General features: G+C 47.8%; 1 protein-coding gene across 2 annotated transcripts in view; it reads left to right on the forward strand.

The window, feature by feature from the left end:
* Positions 1-25,000, forward strand: part of LOC118372848 (bone morphogenetic protein receptor type-1B-like) — a 194,908-nt gene that overhangs the window by 169,417 nt on the left and 491 nt on the right. For both annotated transcript variants that reach the window (XM_052458140.1, XM_052458141.1), the window contains 10 exons: positions 11,572-11,731; positions 16,041-16,143; positions 16,454-16,556; positions 21,672-21,768; positions 21,885-22,023; positions 22,322-22,514; positions 22,735-23,032; positions 23,260-23,435; positions 23,707-23,837; positions 23,964-25,000. The exon at positions 23,964-25,000 is cut by the window's right edge and continues 491 nt beyond it. In XM_052458140.1, the coding sequence (XP_052314100.1) occupies positions 11,572-11,731; positions 16,041-16,143; positions 16,454-16,556; positions 21,672-21,768; positions 21,885-22,023; positions 22,322-22,514; positions 22,735-23,032; positions 23,260-23,435; positions 23,707-23,837; positions 23,964-24,089 (1,526 nt within the window). In that variant the 3' untranslated portion in view covers positions 24,090-25,000. The remainder of the gene's footprint in view (positions 1-11,571; positions 11,732-16,040; positions 16,144-16,453; positions 16,557-21,671; positions 21,769-21,884; positions 22,024-22,321; positions 22,515-22,734; positions 23,033-23,259; positions 23,436-23,706; positions 23,838-23,963) is intronic.

The following is a 25,000-nucleotide window of genomic DNA, read 5'->3' on the forward strand; positions in this document are numbered from 1 at the left end:
ACATTACCAGTATAGAGGGACAGAGGGAGCTGTTAGTGCTCAGTTGACACATTCTATACTAGAGAGATATAGAAAGAAATCCCCTTTGTTAAATGAGTGTGTATTAAACATATTTAATTTAACGGAGATGGAGTCTACCTACCTAGCCCTCCTGCTGTGTTTACACCCCATATACTCTGTAAAAACCTGGCTGACATACAGTAACCACTGGCCAATAAACCTAACAAACTTGCCCTTACACACCCCAGCAGACGCCCCCCAACCACATTCTCTCTATCTGCCCCAAGGAGGTGACCCAAACTCAACCATGGACCCTTAACAGCCTCTGTGTTGACCTCTAAACCAACCAGAGGCCAGGGGGGTAGGCATGTAGTCCTGTAATATATGGGTTGAGTCAGTGTGCTCTACACCGGGCCATGGGTCTGCTCAGACCCCAATCCCTCAGTGAGTCCATAAGAAGTGGGGAGTAGACTGTACATGGAGAGAGGTACAGTAGTGTGTGATCAAATGGATCTTAGTGAGAGACTAAGCAGCTCTCCTAGCCTGTAGTTTTACTCCATGTCTCTAACCCCGGGGTCTGGGATTTTTCCTGTTTTATGCCAAAGGGGGTTATCTTTCCCTCGCAGGAAAAATGACAACAGGTACTTGGAATGGATGGAACGTTCCTGTAGCCAGCCTGCAGCAGTGGGGGAAGGAGTCTCTGTCCATTCTGTCCCCCTTTCTCTGCCTTTACGTGAGTTTCTATCAAACAAAAAACTATCTGGACAGAGTCACAGCACTGATAAACTCATAAAAGGGTCCCTTCTTATGCACAACAGATACACACATGAAAAGGAATGTGTGATAGCCAGTGCATCCAAGGCCACAGCCATGGGCCCAGACCCCTCCTCTGCCAGGGTGCTTAGATTAGAGTGGACAGAGTGTTCTGCTCTTAAGGGAACACACTGACTGGATATGTCTGCTCAGCTCTCTTCTGATTCTGCACTCATGAATCTCACACACACACACACACACACACACACACACACACACACACACACACACACACACACACACACACACACACACACACACACACACACACACACACACACACACACACACACACACACTTACAAACTGTTTTCAATGGTTACAGTTAGTCCTTACGGCATACCGTACCAATGCTGTACTGTTGCCTATTTACATAATATTACGTCTGTACCAGGGGTTGGAACCGGAATTTCGTTCTGAACGGAACTATTCATTTTTCCATTCCGTTCCGTGGAATGATGTTCTGAACCGGTAAAAAATAACGGTTTATATAGTTCCTTTCTGTAACTTTTTCAATCTCTGAAATATATATATTTTTTTACATTTAGCTGGACACTAAATTACTTCACCACTCAGTGCAGATAGAGTAGCTTGCTATATGGAGTGGGCAAGCTATAGTCGTTGGACAGACCAGTATAGGGCATAAGATCTGACTGACATTTTGAGCGAGAGAGGCTGGGCGAAGAGGCTTGACTTGAAGCACTTGGTATCTTGTTATAACATGCATTATCTGAATTAGGCCCACAAAATTATATTCCTTCTGTAGTGTCTTAACACTTAGTACTTATTTATGTAATAAGAAAGACTCGGAATACAAGCAATTGAACTGGAGCTTCACATTTACTCAAACGAGTTAGTACCAGAATAACATAGAACAATACTGTGCATGACCAAGGGCGCTTCATCCTTAAAGGGGACATCAGTAATTAACAGAACATAACATTCCTTCTCTTATACAATCAGAGTTACTTTTACCAAACCACAACTGAAACATTTCCCAGAACTTGTTGTAGTTATTTTGCATCTTTTAATTTGAACTTGAACAGTTAGTTTTTGTTTGTTTGTTTATAAGTCTAGTCTGTCTGGTGGACGGTGCCTTCGTTCTGGGTAGCGCCTCAGAATGTCTGGAGGCTCCTGAACATCCTCAGTGTGTGCTTGTTCCATTATAGCTTCTGCTATAGCAGCACCTTCATCAACACGTTCCCTTCTTTCAGCCTGGGGTCTCTTTACTGCCCCACCGTCCCTACACCCTGGTCCTCTCAGGAGCTCTCTGTGCCTGGGGTCTCTTTACAGTTCCCTGTGTGTCACTCCCAGGATCTCTCTGTGCCTGTTCTCTCTTGATTGTTGTGCTGTTTTCCGTGGAATGCATTTGGTTAATGTGACGCCGCCACATTATGTCTGGGTTCACTTGAACCTGGTAAGTTCTGGGTCCTGTTTGTGTGTGTACGGCCCCTCTTATCCATTTCCCTCCTCTTCTGTAGTCTCGCACCATCACTTCCTGTCCTGTTTGGAGATGGCGCTCCCGGCCACCGGAGAGCATCTTGGCTTGTTTGTTCAGCACTTCATTACGCCTGTTTGGCTTCATGATGTCCAGCTGTGTGCGGAGAGGCCTCCCGAACATCAGTGCGGCTGGGCTTTCATTTGTCGTGGCATGTGGAGTGTTTCGGTAGGAGTCCAGGAACTTGGCCAGTTTTGTTTGCAAAGTCCCTTCGTCTCGTTTTGCTGCACGGAGTCCTTGCTTTAGGGTTTGCACAAAGCGTTCTGCCAGCCCATTGGTGGCAGGGTGGTATGGAGCTGAGGTTGAGTGTTTGATTCCATTTACTGTCATGAATCTTGTAAACTCGTCACTTACAAAAGCTTGTGCGTTGTCACTTACCAGCTGCAGTGGCAAACCGAAGCGTGCAAACGTTGTTCTGAGACACTCTATCGTCTGAGCTGAGGTGGAGGAGTCCGTGCAAAACACCTCTGGCCATTTGGAATGGGCATCCACTATAACCAGAAACATGTGCTTTTCAAAGGGACCAGCGTAGTCCACATGAATTCTCTGCCATGGCTCTGCGGGCCATTCCCATGGGTGGACTGGGACAGGAGCAGGCATGTGAAGGGTTTCCAAACATCCGCTACAGTTCTTCGCCATGTTTTCTATCTGTTGATCCAGACCTGGCCACCAGAAGTGGCTCCTTGCGAGCAGCTTCATTTTGACAATTCCAACATGACCTTCATGTAATTGCTGCAAAACTAGATGTTGGCATTTCTGAGGTATCATGACTCTCATTCCCCACATCAAACATCCTTGGTACGTTGTAATTTCGTTTCTCCGCTGGAAATACGGAGTCAGCTCCTTTCTGCCAGTAGCTGGCCATCCTGACATGGTGTAGGTGTACACTTGTGACAAGGTCACATCTTTCCTTGTCTCCTGTTTGATAACTGTGCTTGTGACCGGTAGTGCCTCGAGCTGAGTGGTATGGAACATGTCCACTGCATCCACCCTCCTTTGTCTTTCTCTTGTACATGGCAGTCTGGATAATCCATCTGCATTTGTGTGGAGGGATGACGGCTTAAACTCAATGTCATACATATGACTGGCAAGGAACAGGGCATATCGCTGTAACCTGGCTGCTGTCATTGCCGGAATGCCTTTCTTTGGGCTGAAAATGGAAAGCAACGGCTGGTGATCTGTAACCAGAGTGAAACGCTTGCCATATAGGTATGCGTGGAATTTCTTGACGCCCCACACTAGTGCCAGTGCTTCTTTGTCGATTTGTGAGTAGTTTTTCTCTGCATCATTCAATGTTCATGACGCGAATGCAACTGGCCTCTCTGACCCATCTTTCAGTGTGTGTGAAAGGACGGCACCTATGCCATAAGGGGACGCATCACAAGCTAACTTCACTGGCATTTCAGGGTCGTAATGCATCAGGACCTGTTCAGATGTTATGAGCCGTTTTGCCTCCAAAAATGCATTTTCACACTGCGCTGTCCACCGCCATGTCCTATTCTTTTCCAGGAGCTGATTTAGAGGCTGGAGTACTGCTGAAAGGTTTGGGAGGAATCTTCTGTAGTAATTGATCAGTCCCGTGAAAGATCTCACTTCTGTGATATTTTGTGGTCGTGGTGCCTGTACCACTGCCTCGATTTTGTCCTGTGTTTTGTGCAATCCATTACAGTCAATCTCATGTCCACAGAAGACAATCTTGTCTTTGAAGAACTCACACTTCTTTAAGTTTGCCTGTAGACCATACTCTTTCAGTCTTTTCAGGACCTCTTCCAGGTTAGCCAGGTGCTCTTTGTCGGTGCGTCCTGTTATGATCATGTCATTCAGGATACACTGGGTTCCTGGGATTTCTTGCAAAATCTGGTCAATAGTTCGTTGCCAAATGGCTGGGGCTGATGCAATGCCAAAAACCAGGCGGTTATACCTGTATAGACCTTTGTGTGTGTTTATTGTCAGGTACTGTTTGGAACTCTCTTCAACCGGTAGCTGCAGGTAAGCCTGTTTCAGATCGATTTTACTGAAGTGTTTCCCACCAGCTAGTGCAGCAAAGATGTCATCCAGGTGTGGTAGGGGGTATTGGTCCACATGCAACATTGAATTCACAGTTACCTTGAAGTCCCCACACATTCTAACAGACCCGTCTTTCTTCACAATAGGAACTATGGGTGTGGCACATTCGCTTCTGTCCACTTTCGTCAGGATCCCTGTATCCTGCAAGCGATCGATTTCCGCTTCCACCTTTGGTCTCAGGGAGTATGGAACAGATCTGGCTTTGCAGAATTTGGGGGTTGCATCATCTCTTAGTACAAGTTTTGCTGTGAAGCCTTTTACTGTTCCCATCTGGTCACTGAAAACTGTGTTGTATTTCTTCCGCAAGTGTTCCAGTGTTTGGTCTGTACCATTCTCTTTGGACTGGAACGTGTGGAGTATTTTCAAGTCACACCAGTTCAGCTTTATTTTTGAAAGCCATTCCCTGCCAAATAATGGGGGGCCAGTTCCAGGCACCACATACAGCTGTAACTGCTGTGTTTGCCCCCCATAATGCACTCTGACCTGCAACGCCCCCATTGGGCTCAATCTCTCTCCTGAGTATGTCTTCAGCAACACATTTGTGTTCTTCAGCTTGATAGCCTTAAAGTGCTCATTGTAGACAGTAGTGGAAATTATAGACACTGCAGATCCTGTGTCCAGCTCCATTTTGAGGGGTTTGCCTTCTATATCTGGTGTCACCCATATTATGCTACTGCTGGGAGAAGTCACTGTGTTTAACTCCATTGTACCAATTAATCTTCATCTGAATCACTGCCACTGTTCTCTGCTAGTGCATTCACAGACCCTTTCATTTTCTCAGTTTTCCTGTTGTGACTGAATTTTGCTTTGCATGCTCTTTGAATGTGCCCCCTTCTACTGCATTTGTGACAAATTTCATCTTTGAAACGGCAGTCCTCTGCTCTGTGACCATCTCTGTCACACCTGTTGCATTTTTCGGCCACACGGGGGCGCTGTCGACTGCGTGAAAACTTGTGCAGGGAAATTTGTGACAGGTCAGTACTTCTTTTACTTTGCAACTCAAATGCATCTTTAGTCGCGATTTCCATAGCCACAGCAATTTCAACAGCCTTTGCAAACGTGAGCTCTGATTCTGTGAGCGAACGTTTTTGAATGTGTTCATGTTTCAGTCCACAAACAAATCTATCCCTTAATGTGTCATTTAGGTTCTCTCCCAACTGGCAATGTTCAGACAGTTTCTTCAACACTGCTACATATGTGCTAACACCCTCCCCCTCATTCTGATCTCTCTTGTGGAAACGAAAACGTTCCGCGATGAGGAGTGGTTTAGGTGATAGGTGATTTTGCAATATCTCCACAATCTCTGTGAATGTTTTATTCGAGGGCTTCAGAGGGGCAGTCAGATCTCTTAGCAAACTGTATGTTTTTGGGCCAATTAAACTCAACAACGCTGGTACTCTTTTGTTATCAGCAATGTAAGTTGCCCAGTTTTCTTGCGTGTCATCAAACACATCTATTTTCCCAATGCTAGCCATTCTCTTTACCTCCGGCTCCACGGCTCTTTGATCTGCCGCCTCGTTCTCGTCAGCTCTCCCCACGTCTTCACTGCTTGCTAGCTGTTGTGCTACAGGGTCAAAATCTTCCTCTCTTCCTACGAACTCCATCTGTATTCGTGATGCACACTGCAGGTAATCATCCTCGTCGCCATTGTAGTGTCTTAACACTTAGTACTTATTTATGTAATAAGAAAGACTCGGAATACAAGCAATTGAACTGGAGCTTCACATTTACTCAAACGAGTTAGTACCAGAATAACATAGAACAACACTGCGCATGACCATGGGTGCTCCATCCTTAAAGGGGACATCAGTAATTAACAGAACATAACACCTTCTTTGAAAGTCTTTGAACTCCCGAGAGTTGGCGTAATGTTGGACGAGAGCTAGCTAGCTAACAAGGTTGTGTATGCAGAGTGGCACTAGATTTCAAATGTAGTGAATAAAATCCTTTGTGAAACGTGATAACTATAGTATCCTTATCTATCATTTAAAAAGTGAATGCATTCTTCTCTAATTCAAAATTTGTTCTACTTAATTTCTGAATCACACTTGTAACGTCAGTAGGCTATAGTAGGGGGAGGGGCAAGTAGCCTGCACACACACACACACACACACACACACACACACACACACACACACACACACACACACACACACACACACACACACACACACACACACACACACACACACACACACACACACACACACACACACACACAGGCAACGATTTTCATCTGTCAGGTGGATACTGGAAAACGTTTCTGAGTGACTCCTTGAGGGCTTTGCATAGGCACTTTGTTAATTTTTTTGTGGGACTGGAAAAAAATCCCCGGAACTCAAAATAGAGTTATTATCCAGTTCCCATGCTTTTAAAATAACGGTTCTGCTCTAAAACAATGTAGATCACTGTCCTGTTTTTGATTCTGTTCCTCAACAAAAAAAAATCTGTTTTTTGGTTCTGTTCCCTGAACCAGTTCCAAAACCTGGTCTGTACTGACTTTACTGTACTGAAAATGTCTTGTCCAGATTTAAAGTTTTGTTTTTCATTTGGCTGATGAACTGACTGCCATTGACCAGAGCAATGAATTACTATGTCTGGATCAATACTAGATCAATAGCATCATAATAAAGAGAGAAAGAGGGAAGGCGAGAGAATGGGAAGAGAGACAGAGAATGGAGGGGGACATGACCTAGGGGTTCTCATGGGCTCTCCATCCAGACAATAAACTGATCAATCTCTTCCCATACTGCCCCTGCCTCTCATCTGATTGGCTCTCGGACAACAGGGGCCCATGGTGGCCATTGGTCCAACTGTACTTACTCTATTGAATAGTGGCTGTCCGATACTCATTAGAATTCATTGGGAATTTATTGAGTCCATGTAGAAATGGTGAAGAATGTTCCTCTGTCAGGTGTCTACTCAGGATGAGAATTATAATTTTATTTGTTTTCCTTTATTTAACTAAGAAAGTCAGTTAAGAACAAACTATTATTTACAATGACGGCCTACCCCGGCCAAACCCGGATGACGCTGGGCCAATTGTGCGCTGCCCTATGGGACTCTCAATAACGGCCAGATGTGATGCAGCCTGAATTCGAACCAGGGACTGTAGTGACACCTCTTGCGCTGAGATGCAGTGCATTAGACCGCTGTGCCACTCGGGAGCCCAAGACTATAATACTGGCACATACATTTCTCATAATCAAAACACACTAGTGGATTTGTGTATAAGCAGCTGAATAAAAAACAGCTGGTCAGAGAGGTACTGTTAACACTTGCAGGGTCGAGGTAGTAACGAACACAATATTTACCTCAGTGTAAGTGGATACATATATTGCTGTTGATGGCTGGCTGGAGTGGGGATGTTGGTTTAGGACCTACAGGGAGACTGTGGTGCAGTAGTTCATGCTCTGGATGACCTAAGCTCACTCCTCCTCCTCCTCCTCTTAATAGTATTACCAGGGAGCACAAACAGTGACCATTTAAGTCTTGGTCCATCATTGCTCTGGTTTGCAGTAAGTGGAATCATATAGCGCTTATGACAGATAGAGCATGTCTGTTTTCTCTGTTTTGTCATCAGTCATGACCACTTTGTGTTTATTATTACTCATATGAGACGTGTAACATCGTGTAATATAGGCTTGATGACCGCTGCCTCTCTGAAGGTTGTTGTAGTCACTAGTCGAGGTGCTCTGAGCACTCAGCCCTATACCGCCTCTCTCTGGTGTAGCAGGCTGAATGGCTGAAAGGCTAAGAGGGGGAGAAGGTACTTTGTTTTGCTCCGTGGTTAAGCCTGCCCTATTCTGTGTTATTGTAGTCTGGATGAAACACTTGTGAGGGTGTAGCTGGGCTCTGCTGGATAACCCACAGTAAAACTGTCTGAGTCCTGTTAAAAGACTTCCCTCTTTTTCTCTCTCCCTCTCTCTCTCTCTCTCTCTTTCTCTCTCCCTCTCTCTCTCTCTCTCTCTCTTCTCTCTCTCTCTCTCTCTCTCTCTCTCTCTCTCTCTCTCTCTCTCTCTCTCTCTCTCTCTCTCTCTCTCTCTCTCTCTCTCTCTCTCTCTCTCTCTCTCTCTCTCTCTCTCTCTCTCTTTCTCTCTCTCTCTCTCTCTCTCTCTCTCTCTCTCTCTCTCTCTCTCTCTCTCTCTCTCTCTCTCTCTTTCTCCTCTCTCTCTCTCTCTCTCTCTCTCTCTCTCTCTCTCTCTCTCTCTCTCTCTCTCTCTCTCTCTCTCTCTCTCTCTCTCTCTCTCTCTCTCTCTCTCTCTCTCTCTCTCTCTCTCTCTCTCTCTTCCCTCTCTTATCTCTCTCTCTCTCTCTCTCTCTCTATTCTCTCTCTCTCTCTCTCTCTCTCTCTCTCTCTCTCCCTCTCTCTCTCCCTCTCTCTGTCTTTCTCTCTCTCTCTCTCTCTCTCTCTCTCTCTCTCTCTCTCTCTCTCTCTCTCTCTCTCTCTGGGAGGGAGGGAGGGAGTACTAAAATGTTAAAGCTGCTATATGTTTTATTTGATTAAGCTTTACTTTAACAGGGTGTCATATTGAGATCAAGTCTCTTTTTCAAATGAGCCCTGCACATTACAAACACACACATCAATAAAAAAACACAATAAAATACTCATTTGCAAAACATGATCATCAAAAACGAACACAATCTTCACTTAGATCATTCATGTTTTATATTCCCTATTGTAAATATAAAATGGCAACTTAATAAGGCGGTCTCCAACAACATATTCACACAGTATGAATATTCATAGAATATTATAATTGTTTTGGATTATATTCATTCTTGTATAGGATATACTGCTCATATTGATAGTGAGGTATAAGTATTCATTTGGGGGCTATGTAACATCGTAAACAAAGGTACAGCCGCAACGTTTCCATTGAGCTGCTCTGCCAAAACGAGTGTGAGATATATGGCCTTGGATATTGAAAGGACATGCCACACACTCGTTACAGAACTGCTCTTGAGACCGCCACACACACACAGAGCACTAGGTATTTCTTGTGAGAGTTCTCCAGTCTTGCTGTGTATACTAACTGTAGCCCTAGCAGGGCATTGCTGTTCCAGTCTCAGGCAGGAACATTGAGGTGAAAAAGAACAGCAGGGTAGCTTTCACCAGACACTGTCACCGTTTAGATTTTTCAAGCCTGTCTGGAAAGAGTGAGTTGAAGAGTGGAGAAAGTGTCACGGGTTCTGTCTGGGTCTATGTCTGGTCTGTCCTGGGTCTATGTCTGGTCTATCCTGGGTCTATGTCTGGTCTGTCCTGGGTCTATGTCTGGTCTGTCCTGGGTCTATGTCTGGTCAGTCCTTGGTCTATGTCTGGTCAGTCCTGGGTCTATGTCTGGTCTGTCCTGGGTTATTGTCTGGTCTGTCCTGGGTCTATGTCTGGTCTGTCCTGGGTCTATGTCTGGTCTGTCCTGGGTCTATGTCTGGTCTGTCCTGGGTCTATGTCTGGTCTGTCCTGGGTCTATGTCTGGTCTGTCCTGGGTCTATGTCTGGTCTGTCCTGGGTCTATGTCTGGTCTGTCCTGGGTCTATGTCTGGTCTGTCCTGGGTCTATGTCTGGTCTGTCCTGGGTCTATGTCTGGTCTGTCCTGGGTCTATGTCTGGTCTGTCCTGGGTCTATGTCTGGTCTGTCCTGGGTCTATGTCTGGTCTGTCCTGGGTCTATGTCTGGTCTGTCCTGGGTCGACAGTACCAGTCAAAAGTTTGGACACACTCACTCATTCAAGGGTTTTTCTTTATTCTTATATTTTATATTTGAGATTCTTCAATGTAGCCACCCTTTGCCTTGATGACAGCTTTGCACACACTTGGCATTCTCTCAACCAGCTTCATGAGGTAGTCACCTGTAATGCATTTAAATTAACAGTTGCGCCTTGTTAAAAGTTAATTTGTAGAATTTATTTTGTTCCAAATGCGTTTGAGTCAATCAGTTGTGTTGTGACAAGGTAGGGTGGGAAGATAGACTGATTTGGTAAAAGACCAAAGTCCATATTATGGAAAGAACAGCTCAAATAAGCAAAGCTAAATGACAGTTCATCATTACTTTAAGACAAGAAGGTCAGTCAATACGGACAATTTCAAGAACTTTGAAAGTTTCTTCAAGTGCAGTCGCAAAATCCATTAAGTGCTATGATGAAACTGGCTCTCATGTGGACCGCCACAGGAAAGGAAGACCCAGAGTTACCTCTGCTGCAGAGGATACCTTCATTAGAGTTACCAGACTCAGAAATTACAGCCCAAATAAATGCTTCACAGGGTTCAAGTAACAGACACATCTCAACATCAACTGTTCAGAGGAGACTGCATGAATCAGGCCTACATAGTCGAATTGCTTCAAAGAAACCACTACTAAAGGACACCAATATAGACTTGCTTAGGCCAAGAAGCACGAGCAATGGACATTAGACTGGTGGAAATCGGTCCTTTGGTCTGATGAGTCGAAATTTGCGACTGTTTTTAAAAAACGCTGCCTTTGTGAGACACGGAGTAGGTGAACGGATGATCTCCGCATGTGTGGTTCACACAATGAAGCATGGAGGAGGAAGTGTGGTGGTGCTTTGCTGGTGACAGTGTCAGTGATTTATTTAGAATTCAATTTGCATTTAACCAGCATGGCTACCACAGCATTCTGCAGCGATAGGCCATCCCATCTGGTTTGCACTTTGTGGGACTATCATTTGTTTTTCAACGGGAAAATGACCCAACACACCTCCAGGCTGTGTAAAGGCTATTTACCAGAAGGAGAGTGATGGAGTGCTGCATCAGATGACCTGGCCTCCACAATCACCCAACCTCAATCCAATTGAGATGGTTTGGGATGAGTTCGACCGCAGAGTGAAGGAAAAGCATTCCAGGTGAAGTTGGTTGAGAGAATGCCAAGATTAAAGCTGTCATCAAGGCCAAGGGTGGCTACTTTGAAAAATCTTAAATATATTTAGATTTGTTTAGTACTTTTGGCTACTACATGATTCCATATATGTTATTTCATAGTTTTTAGGTATTCACTATTATTCTACAATGTAGAAAGGAGTAAAAATAAAGAAAAACCCTTGAATGAGTAGGTGTGTCCAAACTTTTGACTGCTACTATTTGTCTGGTCTATCATGGGTCTATGTCTGGTCTGTCCTGGATCTAAGCCTGGTCTGTCCTGTCGCTAAACCTGGTCTGTCCCCTCTCTGTGTCCCTGCAGCCAATGTGTTGGATACCATAGTGCTACTGAGGAACCCTGTAAGAGACAGGTCAGACAGCAGGAAGGAGGAGGGTGGGAGTACAGCCCTGGCTCCAGCACAGAGGATCCTCTGGTGTCACTGTTACCCTCACTGTTCTGAAGACTCCAACAATACCTGCAGGTATATTACACACACACACACACACACACACACACACACACACACACACACACACACACACACACACACACACACACACACACACACACACACACACACACACACACACACACACACACACACACACACACACACACAAATAGAACTGTGTTGCCACTATGGTTGGTGTGTGATTTTCAAACCATCTTAGAATCAGCTGGATCTATTAGCTTACGTTCATGATTACACAACAGATGCAATGTGTTATTATCCTATAAAACGCCAATTAACTGAACAAAAATACACTGGTGGATTTATCAGGAACTCCAAATGTGTCACAGTGTGTCACAGCCACTGTGGAAGACATTAACTCAGCGGGCAATGGGATATTAGGGGGGGCAGCGTAGCCTAGTGGTTAGAGCGTTGGACTAGTAACCGGAAGGTTGCGAGTTCAAACCCCCGAGCTGACAAGGTACAAATCTGTTGTTCTGCCCCTGAACAGGCAGTTAACCCACTGTTCCCAGGCCGTCATTGAAAATAAGAATATGTTCTTAACTGACTTGCCTGGTTAAATAAAGGTAAAATAAAAAAATTAAAAAAATGATTTAAATACATGCATTATCACAGATTGATTTATGCCCTGCGACTAGTGAGGTCTGGCCTCTTGACCCCATCTCTGGAGACCTCCCATTCCTCACTTCCCTCATCAACTCATTCCAGACAACTGGCTGCGTCCCCTCGCTCCCCTCCTCAAGAAACCAACACTCAACTCATCTGACGTCAAAAACTATAGACCTGTATCCCTTCTTTCTTTACTTTCCAAAAGAGCGTGCTGTCTCTGATCAACTCTCTCGTTATCTCTCTCAGAATGAATATCAAGACAGGTCACTCAACCAAGACTGCTCTTCTCACAGAGGCTCTCTGCACTGCCAAACCTGACTCTCTGCCTTCGACACTGTGAACCATCAGATCCTCCTCTCCACCCTCTCAGGGCTGGGTGTCTCAGGCTCTATCAGATCCTCCTCTCCACCCTCTCAGGGCTGGGTGTCTCAGGCTCTATCAGATCCTCCTCTCCACCCTCTCAGGGCTGGGTGTCTCAGGCTCTATCAGATCCTCCTCTCCACCCTCTCAGGGCTGGGTGTCTCAGGCTCTATCAGATCCTCCTCTCCACCCTCTCAGGGCTGGGTGTCTCAGGCTCTATCAGATCCTCCTCTCCACCCTCTCAGGGCTGGGTGTCTCAGGCTCTATCAGATCCTCCTCTCCACCCTCTCAGGGCTGGGTGTCTCAGGCTCTATCAGATCCTCCTCTCCACCCTCTCAGGGCTGGGTGTCTCAGGCTCTATCAGATCCTCCTCTCCACCCTCTCAGGGCTGGGTGTCTCAGGCTCTATCAGATCCTCCTCTCCACCCTCTCAGGGCTGGGTGTCTCAGGCTCTATCAGATCCTCCTCTCCACCCTCTCAGGGCTGGGTGTCTCAGGCTCTATCAGATCCTCCTCTCCACCCTCTCAGGGCTGAGTGTCTCAGGCTCTATCAGATCCTCCTCTCCACCCTCTCAGGGCTGGGTGTCTCAGGCTCTATCAGATCCTCCTCTCCACCCTCTCAGGGCTGGGTGTCTCAGGCTCTATCAGATCCTCCTCTCCACCCTCTCAGGGCTGGGTGTCTCAGGCTCTATCAGATCCTCCTCTCCACCCTCTCAGGGCTGGGTGTCTCAGGCTCTATCAGATCCTCCTCTCCACCCTCTCAGGGCTGGGTGTCTCAGGCTCTATCAGATCCTCCTCTCCACCCTCTCAGGGCTGGGTGTCTCAGGCTCTATCAGATCCTCCTCTCCACCCTCTCAGGTCTGGGTGTCTCAGACTTTCTACACTCTTGGATTGCATCCTACCTGGCAGGCCGCTCCTACCAGGTGACGTGTAGAGGATCTGTGTTTGTACCACGTACTCTCACTACTTGTGTCCCCGAGGGCTCGGTTCTAGGCACTCTCCTCTTCTCTCTGTACACCAAGTCACTCGGTTCCGTCATATCCTCACACGGTCTCACCTATCATTGCTATGTGGATGACACTCAAATAATTTTCTCCTTCCCTCCTTCTGACACCCAGATGGTGACACACATCTCTGCGTGTCTGGCAGATACTGTATATCAGCTTGGATGTCGTCCCACCACCTCAAGCTCAACCTCGACAAGGCAGAGCTGCTCTTCCTTCCGGGTAAGGCCTGCCTGCCCAAAGACCTCTCCATCACGGTTGACAACTCCACAGTGTCACCCTCCCAGAGTGCAAAGAACCTTGGCGTGACCCTGGACAACACCCTGTCATTCTCTGCAAACATTAAATCATTGACTCGCTCCTGCATGTTCATGCTCTACAACATCCGTAGAGTCCTACCCCACACAGGAAACGGCGTATGTCATAATCCAGACACTTGTCATCTCCCAGCTGGAGTCCTGCAGCTCGCTGTTGGCTGGGCTCCATCAAAACCCTGCAACTTCACCAGAACGCTGCAGCCCGCATGGTGTTCAACCTTCCCAAGCTTGTCCATGTCATCCTGCTCCTATGTACACTCCACTGGCTTCCAGTCGCAGCTCGCGTCCACTACAAGACCAGAGTGCTTTCCTATGGAGCAGCAAGAGGAACTACCCTACACCCCAACCCTACACCCCAACCCTACACCCCAACCCTACACCCCAACCCGACACCCCAACCCTACACCCCAACCCTACACCCCAACCCTACACCCCAACCCGACACCCCAACCCTACACCCCAACCCTACACCCCCACCCTACACCCCAACCCTACACCCCAACCCTACACCCCAACCCGACACCCCAACCCTACACCCCAACCCTACTCCCCAACCCTACACCCCAACCCTACACCCCAACCCTTACACCCCAACCCTACACCCCAACCCCTACACCCCAACCCTACACCCCAACCCTACACCCCAACCCTTACACCCCAACCCTACACCCCAACTCTACACCCAAACCCTACACCCCAACCCTACACCCCAACCCTACACCCAAACCCTACACCCCAACCCTACACCCCAACCCTACACCCCAACTCTACACCCCAACCCCAACCCTACACCCCAACCCCAACCCTACACCCCAACTCTACACCCCAACCCTACACCCCGACCCTACACCCCAACTCTACACCCCAACCCTACACCCCAACCCCAACCCTACACCCCGACCCTACACCCCAACTCTACACCCCGACCCTACACCCCAACTCTACACCCCGACCCTACACCCCAACTCTACACCCGACCCTACACCCCGACCCTACACCCCAACTCTACACCCCACCCCTACACCCAAACCCCAACCCTACTCTACACCCCAACCCTACACCCCAACTCTACACCCTGACCCTACACCCGACCCTACACCCCAACTCTACACCCCAACCCTACACCCAAACCCTACACCCCAACCCTACACCCCAACCCCAACTCTACACCCCGACCCTACACCCCGACCCTACACCCCAACTCTACACCCCGACCCTGCACCCCAACCCTACACCCCGACCCTACACCCCAACCCTACACCCCAACCCTACACCCCAACCCTACACCCCGACCCTACACCCCAACCCTACACCCCAACTCTACACCCAAACCCTACACCCCAACCCTACACCCCAACCCCAACCCTACACCCCAACTCTACACCCCGACCCTACACCCCAACTCTACACCCCGACCCTACACCCCAACCCTACACCCCAACTCTACACCCCAACCCTACACCCCAACCCTACACCCCAACTCTACACCCCAACCCTACACCCCGACCCTACACCCCAACCCTACACCCCAACTCTACACCCCAACTCTACACCCCAACCCTACACCCAAACCCTACACCCCAACCCTACACCCCAACCCCAACCCTACACCCCAACTCTACACCCCGACCCTACACCCCGACCCTACACCCCAACTCTACACCCCGACCCTACACCCCAACCCTACACCCCGACCCTACACCCCAACTCTACACCCCGACCCCACACCCCAACTCTACACCCCGACCCTACACCCCAACCCTACACCCCGACCCAAGCGTCTGCTAAATGACTAAATGCAAATGCAACATTTGAATGTCTCCAGCCACGTATAATAGTGTTTATTACATTAGATTTAGATGGTTGATATAACCTTCTCAGCACCATGAAATGTGTCATTATAAAATAGCTGAGATAGTAAAATCCTCTCATATTATGTTGAACGATTGTTGACAATGGATGATGGTGGTGATGATCAAGATGTAATGATGAGGCTAGTGGTGGTGGTGATGATCATGGTATCTCTCCAGGACTGATGGTTGTTGCTTCACCATGGTGGAGGAAGAAGAGGGAAGTCTCCCTGTGCTGACCTCTGGATGTCTGGGGCTGGTAGGCTTAGAGTTCCAGTGCAGGGTAAGTATGCTGTGTGTGTGGCGTATATGGCAAAGCCATGAAGTGCAGGCAGTCACTGTAGAAGCACAGGCAAACCAAATGTATAAGCTCGTGTAAGTCGTTATAAACCATCTGACTCAGTAGATCTCTCCAAGCAATCTCTTAAAATCAGACCGTATGTACAATGACAGCAATGTGTCATACCAGTCTTGTGTAGATCACAGATTCTTCACCATAAATAAGCAACATTGTAAAAAGCCTATAGTCCTTCAAACTGTTGTTTAGTCGGGTTGTGTAGATGTAACAGTGTGTTTATGGTGTGCCACAACAGGACAACGGGGGTCCCCATCGGAGGAGGGCTGTGGAGTGCTGTACAGACCAGGACTACTGCAATACAGACCTGCATCCTACTTTACCCCCACTGACGACCCCTGGTAAGAGACACAATTCCACCCAGTCAACACACTGACGACCCCTGGTAAGAGACACAATTCCACCCAGTCAACACACTGACGACCCCTGGTAAGAGACACAATTCCACCCAGTCAACACACTGACGACCCCTGGTAAGAGACACAATTCCACCCCGTCAACACACTGACGACCCCTGGTAAGACACACAATTCCACCCAGTCAACACACTGACGACCCCTGGTAAGACACACAATTCCACCCAGTCAACACACTGACGACCCCTGGTAAGACACACAATTCCACCCCGTCAACACACTGACGACCCCTGGTAAGAGACACAATTCCACCCAGTCAACACACTGACGACCCCTGGTAAGAGACACAATTCCACCCAGTCAACACACTGACACCCCTGGTAAGACACACAATTCCACCCAGTCAACACACTGACGACCCTGGTAAGACCACAATTCCACCCAGTCAAGACGACCCCTGGTAAGACACACAATTCCACCCAGTCAACACACTGACGACCCCTGGTAAGAGACACAATTCCACCCAGTCAACACACTGACGACCCTGGTAAGAGACACAATTCCACCCAGTCAACCACTGACGACCCCTGGTAAGAGACACACCACCCAGTCAACACACTGACGACCCCTGGTAAGAGACACAATTCCACCCAGTCAACACACTGACGACCCCTGGTAAGAGACACAATTCCACCCAGTCAACACACTGACGACCCTGGTAAGAGACACAATTCCACCCAGTCAACACACTGACGACCCCTGGTAAGAGACACAATTCCACCCCGTCAACACACTGACTGGTAAGAGACACAATTCCACCCAGTCAACACACTGACCTGGTCAACACTGACGACCCTGGTAAGACACACAATTCCACCCAGTCAACACACTGACGACCCCTGGTAAGACACACAATTCCACCCAGTCAACACACTGACGACCCCTGGTAAGACACACAATTCCACCCCGTCAACACACTGACGACCCCTGGTAAGACACACAATTCCACCCAGTCAACACACTGAAACTCCTGAAACTCTTGTGCGCGAGTGGCTTTCAGAGTGGCTCCCTCAGCCTGCACAAGGGTGTGATGGGTAGTAAGAGTTTAAACTGTTACAAACCACAGTGTAGTGCTGGCTGGAGTAGCGTGTGCTGCTCTGGGGCAGGAGGAGACGGGGGAAGCTGGGGAGAGGCAGAGGGAGGCAGATGAAATGGAGCCAGCAGGCTTGGCTTGTTCTCTCACCCTCTAATGAAAAGGACAGCCTCTCCCCAGGGCCTGCTTGAGTTTCCTGCCCCGCCACGGATGTGAGATATCTGTCCATCTGTCACTCCTCTAGCTACACACCAACAGTCGCGCACACACACAAAGACAGATTGATTTGTCAAATGTGGCAAATTGTAAAATGAGATTATTTCTGTGTGTGTGTCTATTTTCATGTGTACAGTATGTGTGGGAATGATTTACAGGACGCTGTCAGAAAGGCTGGCAGAAAGGCTGGCAGAAAGAGAAAGGCTGGCAGAAAGGCTGGCAGAAAGGCTGGCAGAAAGAGAAAGGCTGGCAGAAAGGCTGGCAGAAAGAGCTGGCAGAAAGAGAAAGGCTGGCAGAAAGGCTGGCAGAAAGAGAAAGGCTGGCAGAAAGAGAAAGGCTGGCAGAAAGGCTGGCAGAAAGAGAAAGGCTGACAGAAAGAGAAAGGCTGGCAGAAAGGCTGGCAGAAAGAGAAAGGCTGGCAGAAAGAGAAAGGCTGGCAGAAAGAGAAAGGCTGGCAGAAAGGCTGGCAGAAAGAGAAAGGCTGGCAGAAAGGGCAGCACTGGGCTTCAGGATTTGCCATGGCGATGTCAGTGTGACACCGGATCTGTGAGATTCAGGAAGGGGATGTGATCGACCACAAACTGAGAGAGGAGCAGGGAGAGATAGGAACAAGAGAAGAGGGGAGCAGGGAGAGATAGGAACAAGATAAGTGGGGAGCAGGGAGAGATAGGAACAAGAGAAGAGGGGAGCAGGGAGAGATAGGAACAAGAGAAGTGGGGAGCAGGGAGAGATAGGAACAAGAGAAGAGGGGAGCAGGGGGAGATAGGAACAAGAGAAGTGGGGAGCAGGGAGAGATAGGAACAAGAGAAGAGGGGAGCAGGGAGAGATAGGAACAAGAGAAGAGGGGAGCAGGGGGAGATAGGAACAAGAGACGAGGGGAGCAGGGGGAGATAGGAACAAGAGAAGAGGGGAGCAGGGGGAGATAAGAACAAGAGAAGAGGGGAGCAGAGGGAGATAAGAACAAGAGAAGAGGGGAGCAGGGGGAGATAGGAACAAGAGAAGAGGGGAGCAGAGGGAGATAGGAACAAGAGAAGAGGGGAGGTGGGGGAGATAGGAACAAGAGAAGAGGGGAGAAGAGGCAGATAGGAACAAGAGAAGAGGCAGATAGGAACAAGAGAAGAGGCAGATAGGAACAAGAGAAGAGGGAGATAGGAACAAGAGAAGAGGCAGATAGGAACAAGAGAAGAGGCAGATAGGAACAAGAGAAGAGGCAGATAGGAACAAGAGAAGAGGCAGATAGGAACAAGAGAAGAGGCAGATAGGAACAAGAGAAGAGGCAGATAGGAACAAGAGAAGAGGCAGATAGGAACAAGAGAAGAGGCAGATAGGAACAAGAGAAGAAGCAGATAGGAACAAGAGAAGAGGCAGATAGGGACAAGAGAAGAGGCAGATAGGACAAGAGAAGAGGCAGATAGGAACAAGAGAAGAGGCAGATAGGAACAAGAGAAGAGGCAGATAGGAACAAGAGAAGAGGGAGATAGGAACAAGAGAAGAGGGAGATAGGACCAAGAGAAGAGGCAGATAGGAACAAGAGAAGAGGCAGATAGGAACAAGAGAAGAGGCAGATAGGAACAAGAGAAGAGGGGAGAAGAGGCAGATAGGAACAAGAGAAGAGGGAGATAGGAACAAGAGAAGAGGGGAGAAGAGGAGATGGGAACAAGAGAAGAGGCAGATAGGAACAAGAGAAGAGGCAGATAGGAGTAGGAACAAGAGAAGAGGCAGATAGGAACAAGAGAAGAGGCAGATAGGAACAAGAGAAGAGGCAGATAGAACAAGAGAAGAGGCAGATAGGAACAAGAGAAGAGGCAGATAGGAACAAGAGAAGAGGGGAGAAGAGGGAGATGGGAACAAGAGAAGAGGGGAGAAGAGGGAGATGGGAACAAGAGAAGAGGGAGAAGAGGGAGATAGGAACAAGAGGAGGGGAGAAGAGGCAGATAGGAACAAGAGAAGATAGGAGAAGAGGCAGATAGGAGGAGAAGAGGCAGATAGGAACAAGAAAAGAGGCAGATAGGAAGATAGGAACAAGAGAAGAGGAGATAGGAGGGAGATAGGAACAAGAGAAGAGGGAGATAGGAACAAGAGAAGAGGGAGAAGAGGCAGATAGGAACAAGAAAAGAGGCAGATAGGAACAAGAGAAAGAAGGAAGAGAGATAGGAACAAGAAGAGGCAGATAGGAACAAGAAAAGAGGCAGATAGGAACAGAGGGAGAGATAGGAACAAGAGAAGAGGGGATAGGAACAAGAGGAGGAGGGAGATAGGAACAAGAGAAGAGGGAGATAGGAACAAGAGAAGAGGCAGATAGGGAGAAGAGGCAGATAGGAACAAGAGAAGAGGCAGATAGGAACAAGAGAAGAGGCAGATAGGAACAAGAGAAGAGGCAGATAGGAACAAGAGAAGAGGCAGATAGGAACAAGAGAAGAGGCAGATAGGAACAAGAGAAGAGGCAGATAGGAACAAGAGAAGAGGCAGATAGGAACAAGAGAAGAGGCAGATAGGAACAAGAGAAGAGGCAGATAGGAACAAGAGAAGAGGCAGATAGAACAAGAGAAGAGGCAGATAGGAACAAGAGAAGAGGCAGATAGGAACAAGAGAAGAGGCAGATAGGAACAAGAGAAGAGGCAGATAGGAACAAGAGAAGAGGCAGATAGGAACAAGAGAAGAGGCAGATAGGAACAGAGAGAAGAGGCAGATAGGAACAAGAGAAGAGGCAGATAGGAACAAGAGAAGAGGCAGATAGGAACAAGAGAAGAGGCAGAGAAGAGGCAGATAGGAACAAGAGAAGAGGCAGATAGGAACAAGAGAAGAGGCAGATAGGAACAAGAGAAGAGGGAGATAGGAACAAGAGAAGAAGAGGCAGATAGGAACAAGAGAAGAGGCAGATAGGAACAAGAGAAGAGGGAGATAGGAACAAGAGAAGAGGCAGATAGGAACAAGAGAAGAGGCAGATAGGAACAAGAGAAGAGGCAGATAGGAACAAGAGAAGAGGCAGATAGGAACAAGAGAAGAGGGAGATAGGAACAAGAGAAGAGGGGAGAAGAGGCAGATAGGAACAAGAGAAGAGGGAGATAGGAACAAGAGAAGAGAAGATGGAGATAGGAACAAGAGAAGAGGCAGATAGGAACAAGAGAAGAGGCAGATAGGAACAAGAGAAGAGGCAGATAGGAACAAGAGAAGAGGGAGATAGGAACAAGAGAAGAGGCAGATAGGAACAAGAGAAGAGGCAGATAGGAACAAGAGAAGAGGCAGATAGGAACAAGAGAAGAGGGAGATAGGAACAAGAGAAGAGGCAGATAGGAACAAGAGAAGAGGGGAGAAGAGGGAGATGGGAACAAGAGAAGAGGGGAGAAGAGGGAGATGGGAACAAGAGAAGAGGGGAGAAGAGGGAGATAGGAACAAGAGAAGATGGGAGAAGAGGCAGATAGGAACAAGAGAAGAGGGGAGAAGAGGGAGATGGGAACAAGAGAAGAGGGGAGAATAGGGAGATGGGAACAAGAGAAGAGGGGAGAAGAGGGAGATGGGAACAAGAGAAGAGGGGAGAAGAGGGAGATGGGAACAAGAGAAGAGGGGAGCAGAGGGAGATAGGAACAAGAGAAGAGGGGAGAAGAGGGAGATAGGAACAAGAGAAGAGGGGAGGTGGTTGTTGGAGAGTACAAAGGAATATCTAACTGTTATAAACACGTTAATGGAGAACTGGTGCTGTTGAGGTGACCCTGTGTTAGGTTTAGATCTGTGGAGCAGACTAACTGCTCTTTCTCTCTCGCTTTCTCTCTCTCTCTCTCTCTCTGCTGTAGATTACGTGGACAGCAGTATCCACCCCATTGCTCTCTTCATCTCTGTCACAGTGTGCTGCATCGTCTTGGTACTCATCATCGTCTTCTGTTACTTCAGGTGAGAGAAAACACATGGACTTTGACTCTGAGGAGATTGGTAACATAGACCAATGTAATGCTATTAGCAGAATTGTAGCTTTGTATTACTGATGACTTTACCACTGTGTCTTCCAGGTATAAGCGCCAGGAGTCGCGACCTCGCTACAGTATTGGTCTGGAGCAGGATGAGACTTATATCCCTCCTGGAGAATCTCTGAAGGACCTGATAGAACAGTCCCAGAGCTCTGGATCGGGATCAGGACTCCCCCTGCTGGTGAGACCTGAACCTCATCACACACACATCAGCAACCAGGTTCCAAGTTTTATTAGTTGTATGTATGTACAGGATACACATGGTATACAAAAATGTCCAACAAAATGCTTACTTGCAATGGAGAATTAGTCCAGCAATACAGTGTTGTAGAAAGACTTTCCTCTCTCAATGTGCTAGTTATGTTGAATTAGATGTAGAAATTGTGATAATGACGTACAATGATATAGCATATGAAGATGTTGGTGATTAGTGTTGAGGACGATGATATTGATGACGGTGTGTGTTTTTCTGTGCTCAGGTGCAGCGCACCATAGCCAAGCAGATTCAGATGGTGAAGCAGATAGGTAAGGGCCGCTACGGGGAGGTGTGGATGGGTCGCTGGAGAGGAGAGAGAGTAGCCGTCAAAGTGTTCTTCACCACCGAGGAGGCCAGCTGGTTCAGAGAGACAGAGATCTACCAAACTGTCCTCATGAGACACGAGAACATACTGGGTAATGAGAGAGGGAGAGATTGAGTGTATGTGTGTGTGTGTGAGTGTATTGTGTGTGTGTGTGTGTGTGTGTGTGTGTGTGTGTGTGTGTGTGTGTGTGTGTGCGTGCGTGCGTGCGTGCGTGCGTGCGTGCGTGCGTGCGTGTGTGTCGTTGCATGTATGTGTCTCTGTAGGTGTGTGTCTTTCTATCTCAAAGATCTCCCCGTCTCCTCCCTACCCAGGCTTCATAGCAGCAGACATAAAGGGAACAGGCTCGTGGACCCAGCTCTACCTGATCACAGACTACCATGAGAGTGGATCTCTGTACGACTACCTCAAGTCCACCACCCTGGACATCAAGGCCATGCTGCGGCTGGCCTACTCCTCAGTGTCAGGCCTCTGTCACCTCCACACAGAGATCTTTGGCACCCAGGGCAAGCCAGCCATCGCCCACAGAGACCTGAAGAGCAAGAACATCCTGGTGAAGAAGAATGGGGCCTGCTGCATCGCTGACCTGGGCCTGGCCGTCAAATTCATCAGGTAGGACAGGAAGGGACATGTGCCATGCATCAGATCATGAGTGTAGAGATAACAAAACATCCTTATAGAGCAGAATAGTTCTACTCCGTTATCTTTGTATACTTTCCCCTGGTAAAAAACATCAGCATCAGTCCAAACTATGGAATCAGTCTGGCAATACACATTTATACAAAGACAGTGTTGCTTTAAAAATGCAATCTTTCTCCCCCTACTCCTCCCTCTCTCAGTGACACCAACGAGGTGGACATCCCTCCCAACACCAGGGTGGGCACTAAGCGCTACATGCCCCCAGAGGTCCTGGACGAGAGTCTGAACCGGAACCACTTCCAGTCCTACATCATGGCCGACATGTACAGCTTCGGCCTCATCCTCTGGGAGATCGCCCGGCGCTGCGTCTCTGGAGGTCCGGCATGACCCACAATGTTCTGCTTTACAATGTTTAATATAATTTTCATATGTAAAGTGAGCTGATGTGAACTTTGACCTTATGGGCATTCAGACATTTGCCAAAATGCTGGACCGATTTGTATAGGTTCTTATTCAGTGTTGTTTTTTAATACTGTTCAGTTATTTTACCTTCTTTCAGTCTGTGAATTATCTTACCTCCATCTCAGCTGTGATGATGCTGTATGTAGAGATCCAACATCTCTCTCCATGTGACTTGTGTCCTATAGGCATCGTAGAGGAGTACCAGCTGCCCTACCATGAGCTGGTGTCCTCTGACCCCTCCTACGAGGACATGAGGGAGGTTGTGTGCATCAAGAGACAGAGGCCCTCATTCGCCAACCGCTGGAACAGTGATGAGGTGAGGAGACCGCCTCTTTGTGATTGTGTTGTATGCTTGAGATCAGTATATTCTTACATAGGTTACTGTGTGTGATGAGTATACAGTATATGATGATTTCTGACCTCAGTGTGTTTGTGTGTTTAGTGTCTCAGACAGATGGGGAAGCTGATGACGGAGTGCTGGGCCCACAACCCAGCCTCTCGCCTCACAGCTCTGAGAGTGAAGAAGACCCTGGCCAAGATGTCTGAGACTCAGGATATCAAACTGTGACACGCTGCTACTGCCACATAGACACTCAACACCTAGAGACATGTCCATGGCCTAGTGCCACTCTGCCAGGACCACGGGAGGAGGGCAAGGCGAGTGGGAGAGAGATGGTCAGGGTCTGCTCTCTTTTTGCCCATGCCACTGCCACCTCTGGGATAGAGAGTGTCCCAGTGGGCAGGGTCTGGTCTGGTGTTGCTTTCTGTGAAAGCTGATTGGCTCTCTAAATGAAGGGGGAACACAAGGACAGACAGTGCCCTATGCAGGAGAGGAGGAGTCACTCTCTCCCTCACAGTAGAGGGTTAGGAGGGTGGGGGTCCTGCTCTGTCCATCTAAAGCCATATAACAGTGTTTGTTTTTGTGGTAACACTTTATTTGAACTAGCCACCATCAATGCCCTTCAAACCAATGTCAGAATGTTCATGAAACTGTGACATGTTTACAACATTTATGTAGAGTTATGAGGCTAGTTCAAATAAAGTGTTGCCGTTGTTGCCCATTGTGCTATTTATTAGTCTCTTTTTTTTTTTACAACTGTAGAGAAATCTCTACATACTGTTGGAAGTGAAGTATATATATATTTTGCAGCATTACTGCTTTAGAAACCTAGGCATTTGTTTCTTCTATTCACACAGGAAAACACACGGCTTCAATATTGACCTACATGTGGGCCATATGACTATCCAAGGGAGCCATTCTTAGTCCCCTGAAATGTCTATGTACTGTTTCAATAACTAACTATGGGAGAAAATGATACATCATGGTTAATACGCTTGGGAGTGATGTTACTCAGGCTAGCTGATGGTTAATACGCTTGGGAGTGATGTTACTCAGGCTAGCTGATGGTTAATACGCTTGGGAGTGATGTTACTCAGGCTAGCTGATAGTTAATACGCTTGGGAGTGATGTTACTCAGG

Source organism: Oncorhynchus keta, chromosome 12 (genome assembly GCF_023373465.1).
Source record: "Oncorhynchus keta strain PuntledgeMale-10-30-2019 chromosome 12, Oket_V2, whole genome shotgun sequence".
NCBI lineage: Eukaryota > Metazoa > Chordata > Actinopteri > Salmoniformes > Salmonidae > Oncorhynchus > Oncorhynchus keta.